General features: G+C 48.6%; 1 protein-coding gene across 3 annotated transcripts in view; it reads right to left on the minus strand.

The window, feature by feature from the left end:
* NTNG2 (netrin G2) overlaps positions 1–15,682 on the minus strand; it is a 158,015-nt gene that overhangs the window by 34,907 nt on the left and 107,426 nt on the right. For all 3 annotated transcript variants that reach the window (XM_066580181.1, XM_066580183.1, XM_066580182.1), the window contains exon 4: positions 4,225–4,397. In XM_066580181.1, coding sequence (XP_066436278.1) covers positions 4,225–4,397 — 173 coding nt within the window. The remainder of the gene's footprint in view (positions 1–4,224; positions 4,398–15,682) is intronic.

Below are 15,682 nucleotides of genomic sequence, written 5' to 3' on the forward strand. Positions count from 1 at the left end.
GAACGAATTGCATATTCTGCAAGCGGAAGATAAATTGCAGCATGCTCTATTTTACCGCAGAATCCACAAAGATGGCCTCTATTGATGTCAATGGAGGCATGCAACCCGCAGCCCATATGCCATCAACATTGCGTATGGGCTGCGGGTACCCGCGTCATCGTTAAGTAACAGCGAGGGAAATACAAACCCAAATCCCCTGTACCGCGAATGATCGGCTGGGCGCCTCCGCGGTCATACGCAATACAGTTAAGTGCCATACGCAGGATCACTGGCCGGGGTCAGAGCCGGAATCCGCTGCAGCCCTCCAGCATGTGAAGTCTTACCCGCTCGTGTAAGCCCGGCCTAAACTGGAGAGCACTGTAACAAATCCTCAGCTGCGAGACGTATGAGGCCAGAACAGGTTTTCAACCCTCAGATGTCAACAGGACTGCTCCCATTTAGGGTACAATCACACGAGCGAGCGCAATATCGGACCAAGACACATATATCGCACTTGTCAATGTGCGTTTTACCAGCGGATGTGAGGTGTTTTTTATGCAAAACCGCTTCGCGTCACTTCAGTGAAATTGCGATCGTCCAGAGCTACGGCGGAACGGCGATTGATTTTAACGGGAAGCAACGCATCGCACTCCAGAGCATGCAATATCCTTGACTGTCCCATTAAAAAAAAATGGATGATGTGTTCTGAGGGACGCGAAAAAATAGGAAATGCAGTGATTTTCACTTCGCGACATCGCAGAGAGGGAAAACATCATGTGTGTGACTGCAAAAGGATGGAGTTCATATTTGCGCTTGTGTGACTTTCATTGACAACATGCTGAGGAGATCTTTATGATACGTTCACACAATGGCTTAGCAAGGTATGAAAATACCACACGGATTGCGCTGATTTACATGTTGATTTTACGTGATTTTGGTGCGGATTTTCAGCCTCTCATTGATTTCAGTGGGAGAATTTGTTGGGGAATCTTCATCAAGAAGTAACAAGTTATTTCTGTAAGGGCTTATTCACATTTCCATATGTGGGCTGCGTCCAAGACCATCAGGCACAGCTCACACTGGATAGCACAAGGACGCACGCCGTGTGCTGTCTGAGCTGCAGCGACAGTTCACATTACATGTCCTTCTCTTGTCTGCGATACGAACGAAAATAGAACACACATACTACAGGTCCGTAAAAAAGAAAAAAAATCACACGTTTGAAAAAGCCCACCGCAGTCCGTGCGCAGTCCGTGCGCAGTCCGTATGCAGTCTGTGCGCAGTCCGTGTGCAGTCTGTGCGCAGTCCGTGTTTGCAACAAATAACACGGATGTGTGACTAAGCCCTAAATAAAATGTCAAGCTTATGTTACATCGTGTAGATAGCAATGTGGAATTCTCTTTGAAATCAAAGTGGATTCGCTGTGGATTTGGCGCAGAATACGCTCTATAATCTATTGTACGACTGAGATCAGACAAATCGCTACAAAAAGCCGGCACAATTTATTGTGCATTTTTCACTTTTCATGCCTCACTAAAAATTGTCTAAGGGGGCATGGCTTCAAGTAGACATAAAATGCGCAGATTAATGGTGTGAGCCCTTATTCTAAACAGCAAGATGTACCAATTTCATCATACAGCGTGCACTATGATAAGATTGGCGCAGCTTCTGCCTGGACTAGTTTCCAGCCGTCTAAATTTAGCATCGTAATAATAAATCTCCCCTCAGTCTATTAGAAAGTCCGAAAATTTCTCATCAGATAGAGATTTAATATTCTACTCAGCCATTAATTTGTATGCAGAGAGGATGAGCATCAACCAGTCAGGGGTTAAATCTATGAGGTCAGAACGGAGGACAGTCAGGGGTTAAATCTATGAGGTCAGAACGGAGGACCGTCAGGGGTTAAATCTAGGGGTAGAGCAGAGGAAAATCAAGGGTTAAATCCGGAAGGAGAGCATGGAGGGCAGTCAGGGGTTAAATCAAGGAAGACAGAGCGAGGGCAGTATTGGAAAATGGAGAGTAACACAGTCCGGAGTTAAATTAGGGAGGACTTGGCTGAGGACAGGCAGGGGTTAAATCTTGAAGGACAGAGAAGAGGATAGTCAGGGGTTAAATCTTGAAGGACAGAGAAGGGGTTAATCAAGGGTTAAATCTTAGAGGACAGAGAGGGGGATAATCAAGGGTTAAATCTTAGAGGACAGAGAGGGGGATAATCAAGGGTTAAATCTTAGAGGACAGAGTGGCGCACGGAAAAGAAGCCTTCAAAATAAAAAGTAGAATAAATTCGGAGAAGAGGAATCGGCGCTGCGCCGCCCGGCCGGCGGTTGTCAGGTCCTTTGAAGGGATACAGACTGCTGACAAGCTTGTTCTCTTTGAAATGCTCGGTCTCGGCGCGGTGACGGTGACACCTCAGTCGCAGTGCTCTCAGGGCTTTGATCAATTTAAAGTGCAGATGTTTAAAGGGAAAGCGACGGGGATGGGGGGGCTGTCTCCCTGGAAAACACGTAGAACGCAGGAACTGACAGTCAGACCGGTTCTCAGAATCCAGAGAGCCAACCCGATAATCTGCCCGTCTGCAGAGCGTTTGCCATATCTCCCAACCACCCCGGATCCAGTGGGACTGTCCCCGGTTTTCAGGGCTGTCCTGGGAATAAGGGAGATGGAACAATACCTCTGCAGCGCCACCTATTGCAGCATTCCTGCAAATGAATGTCAGACCCTTTAAACAAGTCTTTAAAACAATGATTGGGAATTGAATACCCCTCCCGGGCCAAGTCACAGGCCTCTCACTAGCCAAGCCACAAACCTACTGCACACTGATGAGGGACAAAAACCCTGAAACAGCTGCCTGTATATGGAATCTGGCTTGGATTGCAATTCCCAGTCATTGTTTTAAAGACTTATTTAAAGGATTGGACATTGATTTGCAGGAATGCTGCCATCCAATAGGTGGCGCTGCAGAGGTATTGTTTCGTCTTCCTTATTTGCATATATTTCCCAGAGGAGCATGCATGGCCTTATAAGCCTCCTTCTAGGTGCTCTCTTTAAGGAGAGATGATACCCCTCCTGACCCACTGTCCTGGGAGACACACAAAATGTACTAATTTTTACTGTATCTGCATTCTCAGGACAGGGCATCACCGAGGGCACTTTTTTAATGTGGGGACACTAATGGGGCATTGTTTGGAGGGGGTATCATATTGTGGTGTGGGGCACTACAAGCATACCATACTATGGTTAGGACACTATTAGCTTGTGCTACATGGTATGTAGGGCCCTAAGGGGGTATCTTTCCTGTGTGAGGGCATTTTACTGTGGTGGGGGGCACTAAGGAGGTATCATACTATGAATGTGTGTAGGGCACTAAGTGGGCGTATTTACAGTGTTGAGGGCATCAATGGGGCAGTAACGGATCACCATATTGTAGTGGGGACACTAATGGGGTAGCTTTACTGCAAGGGGGCATAATAGTATGGAAGGAGCACTAAAGTGTGTGCCACACAGTATGAAAGTGTATAGGGCACTAAGGAGTATCTTAACTCTGTAAAGGACATTATTGGGGCACTAAGAGGGCATCATTCTGTGGTTGGGCACTAAGGGGATCAATACTATGTGGGAGGATTATTACTGTGTGCCACATGAAGAGGGCAGAATGAAAGTGTCAGGAGGGACTAAGGGTCACCACTGAGGTGATTTACACAGGGTTGGACACTATTAACATGTGGGTGCTCAGAAGGGACTGGGTGGAGTTAGAGGCGTGGCTTATTAAAAAATCTCGTCACAGGTCACGTAGCGCATCGCAGGTATTGGCCGTCTTTTCATGGTTTGGATGGTATACGTTTACGAGCTGCATAATGGTGCTGCCGTGGGTTGGCGACCACTTACATAAGGTTTGGGCAAAAATCTGTCCTGTTCAGTGGTTAGGTCACCTGACCATAGAGGGGTGGGGTCCAGCTACTGGGGTCCCCATTCAGTCAGCCACCTACTAAATGTTTATGGGAATGGGATTGAGTGCAATTGAATTGGGTCCCTTCTTCCCCTATATGGGACCCAGAGCGCTGTCCCTATAAGGGATGTGAAGAATTAGAAAAACATGGCTGCTCTTCTCAAAACAGCACCACACCTGTCCACAGATGCTATTACACCATTCACTTCACTAGAACAACCCATGACCAGGTGAGGCGCTGTTTCTGGATGAGCAGCCATGTTTTTCTAATGCAGGAAGCCTCTTACAGTGTTACTTACATGAGTTTGGAGATCCATGAGGCAGAGGAGTGAAGGACCCTGCGCGCCACGATCTGTTGCGGAAACTCTTCTTGCACCTGCCGCAGTCCTGCCCGGTGGTGTTATGCTCACATTCGCACTGCAGAGCGCCGTCTCGGAAGTTGCAAGCGTTGGAATGCAGGTTACATTTACACCTGTGGACAGAGAACGGAATATTGACTGGCTGCTTGGTGGACAGACTTGTTTACGACTAAGCGAGATAGCACATTTTACAGGGATATCCATGCTTCGGGCAGCAATCTGCATATTGCACCACATCACAGTGCACTCTGCATAAAATGTTCACTGCAGGAGGAGCCCTTTAAGACTACGGCAATTATTGTGTTTCCCCAAAAACAAGACCCTGTCTTATATTAATTTTTTTGCGCTGGGTCTTATTTTCGAGGGATGTCTTATTATACTTACCTAGCAGGCTCAGTCTAGGTCCCTCCCGCTGCTCTCTGGTGCTCAAACGCGCTTCTTGCAGTCCTCAGCCGCTGACAGCCGATCACTTCCTTGATTCATAAATCCCGCCTCCAGGAAGCGATGGCTCTGATTGGTTTTTGAGCACTGCTCAATCAATCAATGCAGCGCTTGATGAACCAATGCGATGGCTGTGATTGGTTTATCAATTGCTGCATTGATTGGCTGAGCAGCGGACGAAGAACCAATCACAGCAATCGCGTTGTGGAGGGGGGGATTTATGAATTGGCTGAGCCTCGGCATTGATTGGTCAACTCATGAATCCTGCCTCCACAACGCGATGGTTGTGATTGGCTGAGCAGCAATCGAAGAACCGCTCGGGAGGGACCTGCTAGGTAATGTATTCTTTCTTTTTTATGTAATGCACCTGGGGATTATTTTCGGGGTAGATGCGCTGCGGAATGTGTTGGCACTATATACATAAAGATTACTATTATTATTATAGATGTTTATATTTCAAGCCTCCCCCAAAATCCTGTAAAATCAGGGTAAGGTTTATTTTCAGGGTAGGTCTTATTTTGAGGGAAACAGGGTATTAGTGCCCATAACTTTGTAGGACAGCCACAGAGCTACATGATGGGATTCTGAATGCTGCTGCCACTAGGAGGGAAGTCACAGCATACAGGTTAGTATTTAGCTTCTACTGAAAGAAGTAATGAATGTCTAAAGTGAGCTCCCCCTAGTGGTGGCTGTATAAATTGGTACACAGTGGGCTCCCTCTAGTGCTTGCTGTAACTATCTATGCAATGAGCTCCACTCAGTGGTAGCTGTACAAATTTGTATGTAGGGAGCTCCACTAACTGGTGACTGTATATATCTGTATACAGTGAGCTCCCCCTAGTGGTGACTGTATATATCTGCACATAGTGAGCTTCCCTTAGTGGTGGCCATATGAATCAGTATACAGGGTACTCCCACTAGTGGTGGCTGTATATATCTGTATACAGTGTGCTCCCCCTAGTAGTGACTGCATATATCTGTATGTAGTGAGCTCCCCCTATTGGTGGCTATATAAATCTGTATACCAAGCACTCCCTCTAGTGATGGCTATTTCTAGCTGTATGTAGTGAGCTCCCCCTAGTGGTAGCTGTATATATCTGTATACAGGGAGCTCCCCCTGTTGGTGGCTGTATATATCCATATGTTGGGAGCTCTACATAGTGGTGGCTGTTTATAGCTATATGTAGTGTGCTCCTCCTAGTGGTTTCTGCATAAATCTGTATGCAGTGAGCTCATTGTAGTGGTGACTGTATAAATCTGTATGAGCTCCCTCTAGTGGTAGCTGTATATATCTGTAAACAGTGAACTCCCCCTAGTGGTGACTGTACATATCTGTATGTAGTGAGCTCCCTCTAGTGGTAGCTGTATATATGTGTATACAGTGAACTCCCCCTAGTGGTGACTATATATATCTGTATGTAGTGAGCTCTCTCTAGTGGTGGCTATATAAATCTGTATACAGTGAGCTCCCCCTAGTGGTGCCTGCAAGTACTTAGAATTTCGTCATGTAACTCTATGATGGTGTGAAGAGCAGCAGAGGATTTGGGGCTCTCTATCAGAAAAAACTGAGCTCTGACTCTGACCACAGTGTCCTAAAGGGGTTGTTCACACTCAGAGCTAAATATTGGGCAAAGTTCCCCTTTATATGACCTTACTGGCTATGAAGAATCAGCAGACGCTTAGCATTAGAGATCTCAGCTAGCAGCAGAAATGAGGCCCCTAAGTCTGGGCCCCTAGGGGCTCCAATGCAACGAATGGAAACACCCATAAGGCAACCTGCCCTGTCTATCTCTTCCCCTGTCATGGTATACGCGGTTCCCATCAGCAGCAGGCGGTGGCACATGACATGGCTTTGGTGGAGGCCCCAGGAGCTGTGGCTCTGACAAGGAGCGCGGTGTCGAGGCTGTATAACAGGGAGTCCTGCATGCACAGAGCTGCTCGTCTCTGCTGAGGATCCTTTGAAATACCATCCAAATTATATATTAACGAGGAGTTTGGGAGACGGCGCAGGAATTACTAATTTCTTCACTGTTTGATCTGCAATGAAAGGTCTCAGAGCTTAGATGTAAATTTTATAAGCTTTACAGGAAGGACGGAGCGTGAATTGGTTAAATGCACCGACTAACCGTGGCGCTGAGAGGCGCCAGGAGAAGAGGATGATGGGGGTAGTGCGGTAGATACGGACAGCTACAGGGGTGCGGCCCCACCGCAGCGGAGTGTTTCTGCAGAGGCGCGTGCTGACTCTTGTTGGAAAGAGAAGAATTCCCTGCAGCACAGAGCGCTTCAGGAGAGTCAGGGGGTCTCACACGAGCGGATTTGAATTGTGGATTCTGCAATCACTGTCCGCACGTACGATACGTGGGCAATGAAATGCATGGACTTTCGCCTGTTCACGGGTAGGAATTCGTGTGTATGCGGGTAGGAATTGTGGACTTGGCAAACGGAATAAAAATCGCAGCATGATCTACTTTACCGCGGACTCCGTGCATATAAGCTCCATTGATTTCTATGGATGCGTTTGATCCGCAGTGCATGCATTACGTTTGGGCGTGGGTTCATTCACAAGTTGGTAGGAGGCCAGAAACAAATAGAAAAAAAGAAAGCAGACAATGCAGGATGGAGTCTGGGGAGCAAAACCCCCATCCAGACCGTCTACAACCGCCACTTATTCTGCCTGGGTCTCCCCTAAACAAGAAGACGTGTTTTGTTTTTTAAAACTGGTTTATACTGCTTTCAAAATAAGTACCGGTAGTAAAAACCAGCCAAGCCGAGAGAGCAGCATCCCGTCCTGAAGGTTCTCAGAGCAGCATCCTGTCCTGAAGGCTCTCAGCGCAGCATCCTGTCCTGAAGGCTCTCAGCGCAGCATCCTGTCCTGAAGGTTCTCAGAGCAGCATCCCATTCTGAAGGCTCTCAGCGCAGCATCCCATCCTGAAGGCTCTCAGCGCAGCATCCCGTTCTGAAGGCTCTCAGCGCATCATCCCGTCCGGAAGGCTCTCAGCGCAGCATCCCGTCCGGAAGGCTCTCAGTGCAGCATCCCGTCCCGAATGCTCTCAGCGCAGCATCCCGTTCTGAAGGCTCTCAGCGCATCATCCCGTCCTGAAGGTTCTCAGAGCAGCATCCCGTCCTAAAGGCTCACAGAGCAGCATCCCATCCTGAAGGTTCTCAAAGAGGCATCCCATCCTGAAGGCTTTGAGAGCAGCATCCAGTCCTGAAGGCTCTGAGAGCAGCATCCCATCCTGAAGGCTCTCAGCGCAGCATCCTATCCTGAAGGCTCTGAGAGCAGCATCCTGTCCTGAAGGCTTTGAGAGCAGCATTCAGTCCTGAAGGCTCTGACAGCAGCATCCCATCCTGAAGGCTTTCTAAGCAGCATTCTGTCCTGAAGGCTCTTACAGCAGCATCCCATCCTAAAGGCTCTCAGACCAGCATCCCATCCTGAAGGCTCTGAAAGCAGCATCCCGTCCTGAAGGCTCTGACAGCAGCATCCTGTCCTGAAGGCTTTAAGAGCAGAATCCAGTCCTGAAGGCTTTGAGAGCAGCATCCCGTCCTGAAGACTCTGAGAACAGCATCCCGTCTTGAAGGCTCTGAGAGCAGCAACCCGTCTTGAAGGCTCTCAGAGCAACATCCCATCCTGAAGGCTCTGAGAGCAGAATCCAGTCCTAAAGGCTCTTAAAGCAGCATCCTGCCTGAAGGCTCTGAGAGTAGCATCCTGTCCTGAAGGCTCTGAGAGCAGCATCCAGTCCTGAAGGCTCTGAGAGCAGCATCCCGTCCTGAAGGCTCTGAGAGCAACATCCCTTCCTGAAGTCTCTGAGAGCAGCATCCCGTCCTGAAGGCTCTGACAGCAGCATCCCATTCTGAAGGATCTGACAGCAGCATCCTGTCCTGAAGGCTCTGACAGCAGCATCCCATCCTGAAGGCTCTGAGAGCATCATCCCGTCCTGAAGGCTCTGACAGCAGCATCCCATCCTGAAGGCTCTGACAGCAGCATCCCATCCTGAAGGCTCTGACAGCAGCATCCAGTCCTGAAGGCTCTGACAGCAGCATCCAGTCCTGAAGGCTCTGACAGCAGCATCCCATCCTGAAGGCTCTGACAGCAGCAACCAATCCTGAAGGCTCTGAGAGCAGCAACCAATCCTGAAGGCTCTGAGAGCAGCATCCCGTCCTGAAGGCTCTGACAGCAGCATCCCATCCTGAAGGCTCTGACAGCAGCATCCCATCCTGAAGGCTCTGACAGCAGCATCCCATCCTGTAGGCTCTGACAGCAGCATCCCGTCCTGAAGGCTCTGACAGCAGCATCCCGTCCTGAAGGCTCTGAAAGCAGCATCCCGTCCTGAAGGCTCTGACAGCAGTATCCCATCCTGAAGGCTCTGACAGCAGCATCCTGTCCTGAAGGCTCTGACAGCAGCATCCCGTCCTGAAGGCTCTGACAGCAGCATCCCATCCTGAAGGCTCTGACAGCAGCATCCAGTCCTGAAGGCTCTCAGAGCAGCATCCAGTCCTGAAGGCTCTCAGAGCAGCATCCAGTCCTGAAGGCTCTGACAGCAGCATCCAGTCCTGAAGGCTCTCAGAGCAGCATCCAGTCCTGAAGGCTCTCAGAGCAGCATCCAGTCCTGAAGGCTCTGACAGCAGCATCCAGTCCTGAAGGCTCTCAGAGCAGCATCCAGTCCTGAAGGCTCTCAGAGCAGCATCCAGTCCTGAAGGCTCTCAGAGCAGCATTCCGTCCTGAAGGCTCTCAGAGCAGCATCCTGTCCTGAAGGCTCTGAGAGCAGCACTCACCACAGCAGCACAACAGAATGTCGCCTGGGCAATATAGAAGGGTGTTTCCAGGGGGTTGGGCTACTTTCTGATGTCCTTCCCTGCTTGCGATCTTTGTTCTGCACGGATAATATTCTGTCCCTACACATACATCCGCGCAGAAAACCGCACGTATACATAACCATACACAATTCATTTCCGCAATCTGTTGCAGGTCGTTCACGGAGTCTGACCAGCTCATGTGAGCCCGCTCTCAGGTTCCGTTCACATAGCCAACATGCATTTTTCCTGCCAATGCAAGGCATTTTTAATTCAAAAACTGCCTCACTTCGCTTCTGTGAAACTGCGATCCTCAGGTTTCAGGTGCGTCAGAGGCTCGCAAGGGTTTACCGTTGACTTCAATGGGAAAATTCACATAACTCTTGCATGCACATCGCACGGCATACGAGAGCCATGCAATGTCTGTTAAGGTCCCATTGAAAGCAACGGGTGAGGAGTTCTGAGGGAACGCCAAAAGATAGAACATGCGGCGTTTTTTTTCTTCGTAGCATCGCTGTAAGGAAAGAAAAAATTGTTTGTGAATAAGTTCATTAAAAAGAATGAATTTCATACTTGTGCGAGTTTTGCGCGTCTCACAAAAAACAAAACTAGCATGGGATTCACGCCACGGATTCCACATTCCAAATCTGTTGGTGTGAGACTGGCCTATGTCATAAAAGAGGGTAACTGAGGAGTATTCTGTCATCCGTCAGTCACTTTCCCTTTTGTGGCGCAGGACAGGGTTCAGCAGTATATATATATATATATATATATATATATATATATATATATATATATATATATATATTATATGTCTCCCTGAGTTGGCGAAGCACAATCTGCATTTCCGACCGCTTCCATGAGAAACACTGGGGATGTGAATTATTTAATGTCAATGGGCAGCTGTGTCCTACCACTGTTACTGTATGTATTCACGCCCTGCCTGGCACACATGAGCGGGCACAGGGTATGTTCACAAAAATGCCTCATGAGCTTCCACTCCAAGAGCGAGGACTCCACCATGTGCATGAAGATGAGCCCCCGAAGCGGAGGTCCATACTCCGCCTGTGCTATCTGCGGAATGTTAAGGCCCTGCTGCGACCGCAGCGACAATATATATCATAAAACACTTCATAGATCCTCACTATAATCAATGGGCGTCTATGGAGTTCAATGGCTGCCACATAATAAAGCAGCTACCAGCCACTAGGGGAAGCTCACTGCATACAGGTGTATTCAGCTCCTATGGAGTTCTGTACTAGCGGAGGAAATCCACATGCTTTGAGCTCCCCCTAGTGATAGCCACAGGCAGCTAGATTTATATTTTTTTAGAGCCCCCAGTCCTCTCATAATTTGCATTTCCTTGTATGGACATTCTTCCCTGACCCCGGAGCATAAAATCACGTGACAAGTTTTCCGTGGATCAGTTTCAGTGTGAATCCACATTGATGGTAAAATCCAGCGATCTGAGCGACTTCCAACGAGGCCGGGTCATCGGTGCTGGACTAACCGGGACCTCACTGCCAACCATGGTGAGGGGGGTTTCTCATGTAACGGTGTGGGGAGTATACCGAGAATGGCGCGATCCAGGAAAACATCGAGTGAAAGGGGATCATGTGGACGGAAACAACTCATCACTGAAAGGGGTCGGAGGAGGATGTCAGGAGTCGTTCTGACCAACAGGTGCCGCTCAGTCAGCCGAATACAATGCTGGAGCTCCAAATAACGTGTGCGAATGCACGACTCATTGATATTCCTGCAGAAGAGTTTCACCTCCTAGTGGAATCGACGCCACGATGAATTGCTGCAGTTCTGGAGGCCAATGGATTCCAGCACGCTACCAGATGGGGGTCTAATAAAGTGGCCATTCAGTGTATCAGCACAACTTATCTGTTACACACAGGAAATAATGGGCGAGTTTACCATGGAATTGCAATTTTGAAATGTTGCAGCATCGCTGCATAAGAAAAATGGCGCATGTAAACGGATGCATTGTAAATAATGGGTTCTGTGTCCGTGCGAGTTTTGTGCGTCTTAGAATGCACAAAACTCCTATAATTAAATTGCCTGTGTAAATAGGCTGAGAGGACGGGTAAAGCAGAAATACATATATCACAATTCAGCTGGCAGCGTCTCCTCCTCCTCCGTGTTAGTCCTTGCCGGTGACACCGCGCTGTTTAAGTGACTGGATTTAAATATCACCCCATGCTTGATTAACTCCAATTAGACCCTATTAGGCCTGCCGGTGGCAGAACGACAGGGGTGGCGAGGGGACAAGGAGCTCCGACCATTATCTAATATAGAGACGAGACAAATGATTCCACAGAGAGACAGAAGGAGGGGGGGGGGGGCAAGATGATGACAAACCCGAGGAAGTTATTGATTACAATGTAACCGAAGACGGAGCGATCGGAGGCTCTTCTCATCCTACAAGTTCTTTACTCTTCCTTGATTCTCTTCAGCCACTTCTACTTCTCTTTTTGATTACAGACATGTGGGGGGGGGGGGGGGGGGCAACCAATATGGACGCCATTACGGCTTTTCTAAAAGCGCCACATAGCAACGTGCCTGGCTTTAACCCCTTTGTAACTGGAATACGCCTTTTTACTGACCTCCCTAATGGGCTTTAAACGCGCACATACATCTTTTTAAGGCATTGGATTGGTTCACTACTGACAACCAGGCTCCTGCTCTAACAGCAGGGAGCGGAGAAACCTCAGATCCTGGCAGTTTAACCATTTACATGCCCCAATCAATAGCAACTGCAGCATGTAGGCAGATGACAGCAGGAGGTGGCTCTATCACCCCTTGGACTTCGTTTTGTGATCGCAAGGTACTAATAGTTTCTCATGGCAGCTGAAAACCTGACAAAGGCCTCCAAGCCTGCCATGTAACTCTATTAGGCCCCGCCTCCCACAGAGTCCAATAGGCTTATCTCATAGGCTTAGTAGAATGCACTACGTAAGTAATGCAGTGTACTATCCTAGCAATCGAACAATCACATCTTCAGGCACTAAAAAATGGTGTAAAAAAGTGCAATAAAGTTTAACTGGAAGAAAAAAAATCCAATTTAAAGAAAAAATACCTATTTTTCCCCACATAAAAATCCATTTTAAATGGATAAAATACTAAAATAAAATTAAAAAAAAAATCCGCACATAATCTGTAACCGGGGTTCATAATACCGAACAATGGAATTATTTTGTTATTTATCTCGTACCGTGAACACCGTAAAAATAAGTTAACAACTAACACCAGAATTGTTTTTTTTGTTTGTTCGCCTCCCAAAAAACGTAACAAAAATCAATCCAAAAACCTCAAACTGGTACCAATAAAAAACGGCAACTCTGCCTGCAAAAAACCCATCCCCCACCGAGCTCCGCTGACGTCGTGGGTCTTTAAAGACTTCTCTATAAACTTGGTGTTGCAGTAATTCATGACGATCAGATATGAAAGCCATCGGGTTATGTTTACCGAATGGCGAGCGCTGTAAACACAAAATCCAAAAAATAATGACGGAATTTATGGATGTTTTTTTTCCTTTTCCTCCCCAAAAATGTAACAAAAGTTCTACAACATCTTATATGGACCCCGGAGTGCGGCCAGTAAAATATACGACTCGTCCCAAAACTAACAAGTCCTCATACGGCTATCGGCGAGTTTCGGCTCTTGCAATGAAAACTGCTTGGCCCTTAAGCAGGTAACTAAGGGGTTAAGGAAACACACTGTATCTTCAGGGGTCATGCCCCACCCTGAATAGGATCTTGGGGTCACCCTACTATTTGGTTTGCAGCACCTTTTTTGAGAATAGTGCAGCAGTTAATTGGGGTCCCTGCGGAGGGGGTGAGTCATTGAATCTACATCTATTCTAAAATATCCGATTATTACCGGTTACTATAGTAATTGGCGCCGATGCCAGCGCCTCAGCCGCAGTATATTCCACTACCCGACAGGAGGCACGGTAATTTGTAGGACATGACAGATGATTACAACACGCTCGATAATAGCGGCGACACTCTGATCCACTACTACAGGGCTTTGTAAAGAGTTCCCCCGCAAAATATCACCCCCCTCCTGGGGGCATCTGCCATCATAGTGCCCCAAGGGGATGCCAATCTGCTTCCCACAGACCCTGATGGGCGTATAACACTGGTTTATGATGAGGAGTTAAATCTTTCTCCATTTGCTGATTATGTGTCAGTCTCCACTGTAGCTTTACATTCTATTCATGATCCCAGACGCTCTTGCAAAGTAGGTGAGTGTATTTAGATATTAGCAAAACTGAAGGCGACCCATGGCGATGAAAAGGTGCCCTCGGTCTTTTTAAGATGTAACTCCGCGCCCTCGGGGGCGTCTCGTGTGTCAGTCGTCTCAGTGTTGCGTTAAACATTTGTCCGCTATTGATTCGAGGGCTAACAATATCCGCGCTCCAATTTAGCCGCCTGCTGACATTTCTCTATTTTTACTGCTTTTCATTACCCTTCTGAGCTTCAAGTAGATATTGATGACCCGCGACCGGGCCGAAGAGCTGACAATCGGGACGTAATCCTGAACCGCAGCGATTTACTCAGCATCATCCTACTGGTTACTGGTGCCTGAGAGCTGTGGAGCCCGCTATGTAAGACCCCCATCGTAGGGAGCTGTGGAGCCCGCTATGTAAGACCCCCATCGTAGGGAGCTGTGTATCCCTGTGTGTAAGACCCCCATCGTAGGGAGCTGTGTATCCCTGTGTGTAAGACCCCCATCGTAGGGAGCTGTGTATCCCTGTGTGTAAGACCCCCATCGTAGGGAGCTATGTATCCCGGTATGTAAGACCCCCATCGTAGGGAGCTGTGTATCCCTGTGTGTTAGACCCCCATCGTAGGGAGCTGTGCATCCCTGTGTGTAAGACCCCTATCGTAGGGAGCTGTGTATCCCGGTGTGTAAGACCCCCATTGTAGGGAGCTGTGTATCCCGGTGTGTAAGACCCACATCGTAGGGAGCTGTGTATCCCTGTGTGTAAGACCCCCATCGTAGGGAGCTGTGTATCCCGGTGTGTAAGACCCACATCGTAGGGAGCTGTGTATCCCGGTGTGTAAGACCCACATCCAGGGAGCTGTGTATCCCGGTGTGTAAGACCCCCATTGTAGGGAGCTGTGTATCCCTGTGTGTAAGACCCACATTGTAGGGAGCTGTGTATCCATGTGTGTAAGACCCCCATCGTAGGGAGCTGTGTATCCCTGTGTATAAGACCCCCATCGTAGGGAGCTGTGTATCCCTGTGTGTAAGACCCCCATCGTAGGGAGCTGTGTATCCATGTGTGTAAGACCCCCATCGCAGGGAGCTGTGTATCCCTGTGTGTTAGACCCCCATCGTAGGGAGCTGTGCATCCCTGTGTGTAAGACCCCCATCGTAGGGAGCTGTGTATCCCGGTGTGTAAGACCCCCATCGCAGGGAGCTGTGTATCCCTGTGTGTTAGACCCCCATCGTAGGTAGCTGTGTATCCCTGTGTAAGACCCCCATTGTAGGGAGCTGTGCATCCCTGTGTGTAAGACCCACATCATAGGGAGCTGTGTATCCCTGTGTGTAAGACCCCCATCGTAGGGAGCTGTGCATCCCTGTGTGTAAGACCCCCATCGTAGGGAGCTGTGTGTCCCTGTGTGTTAGACCCCCATCGTAGGGAGCCGTGTATCCATGTGTGTAAGACCCCCATCGTAGGGAGCTGTGTATCCATGTGTGTAAGACCCCCATCGTAGGGAGCTGTGTATCCATGTGTGTAAGACCCCCATCGTAGGGAGCCGTGTATCCATGTGTGTAAGACCCCCATCGTAGGGAGCTGTGCATCCCTGTGTGTAAGACCCCCATCGTAGGGAGCTGTGTGTCCCTGTGTGTTAGACCCCCATCGTAGGGAGCCGTGTATCCATGTGTGTAAGACCCCCATCGTAGGGAGCTGTGTATCCCTGTGTGTAAGACCCCCATTGTAGGGAGCTGTGTATCCATGTGTGTAAGACCCCCATTGTAGGGAGCTGTGTATCCATGTGTGTAAGACCCCCATCGTAGGGAGCTGTGTATCCCGGTGTGTAAGACCCCCATCGTAGGGAGCTGTGTATCCCGGTGTGTAAGACCTACATTGTAGGGAGCTGTGTATCCCTGTATGTAAGACCCCCATCGTAGGGAGCTGTGTGTC

Source organism: Eleutherodactylus coqui, chromosome 10 (genome assembly GCF_035609145.1).
Source record: "Eleutherodactylus coqui strain aEleCoq1 chromosome 10, aEleCoq1.hap1, whole genome shotgun sequence".
In the NCBI taxonomy this organism is placed as follows: domain Eukaryota; kingdom Metazoa; phylum Chordata; class Amphibia; order Anura; family Eleutherodactylidae; genus Eleutherodactylus; species Eleutherodactylus coqui.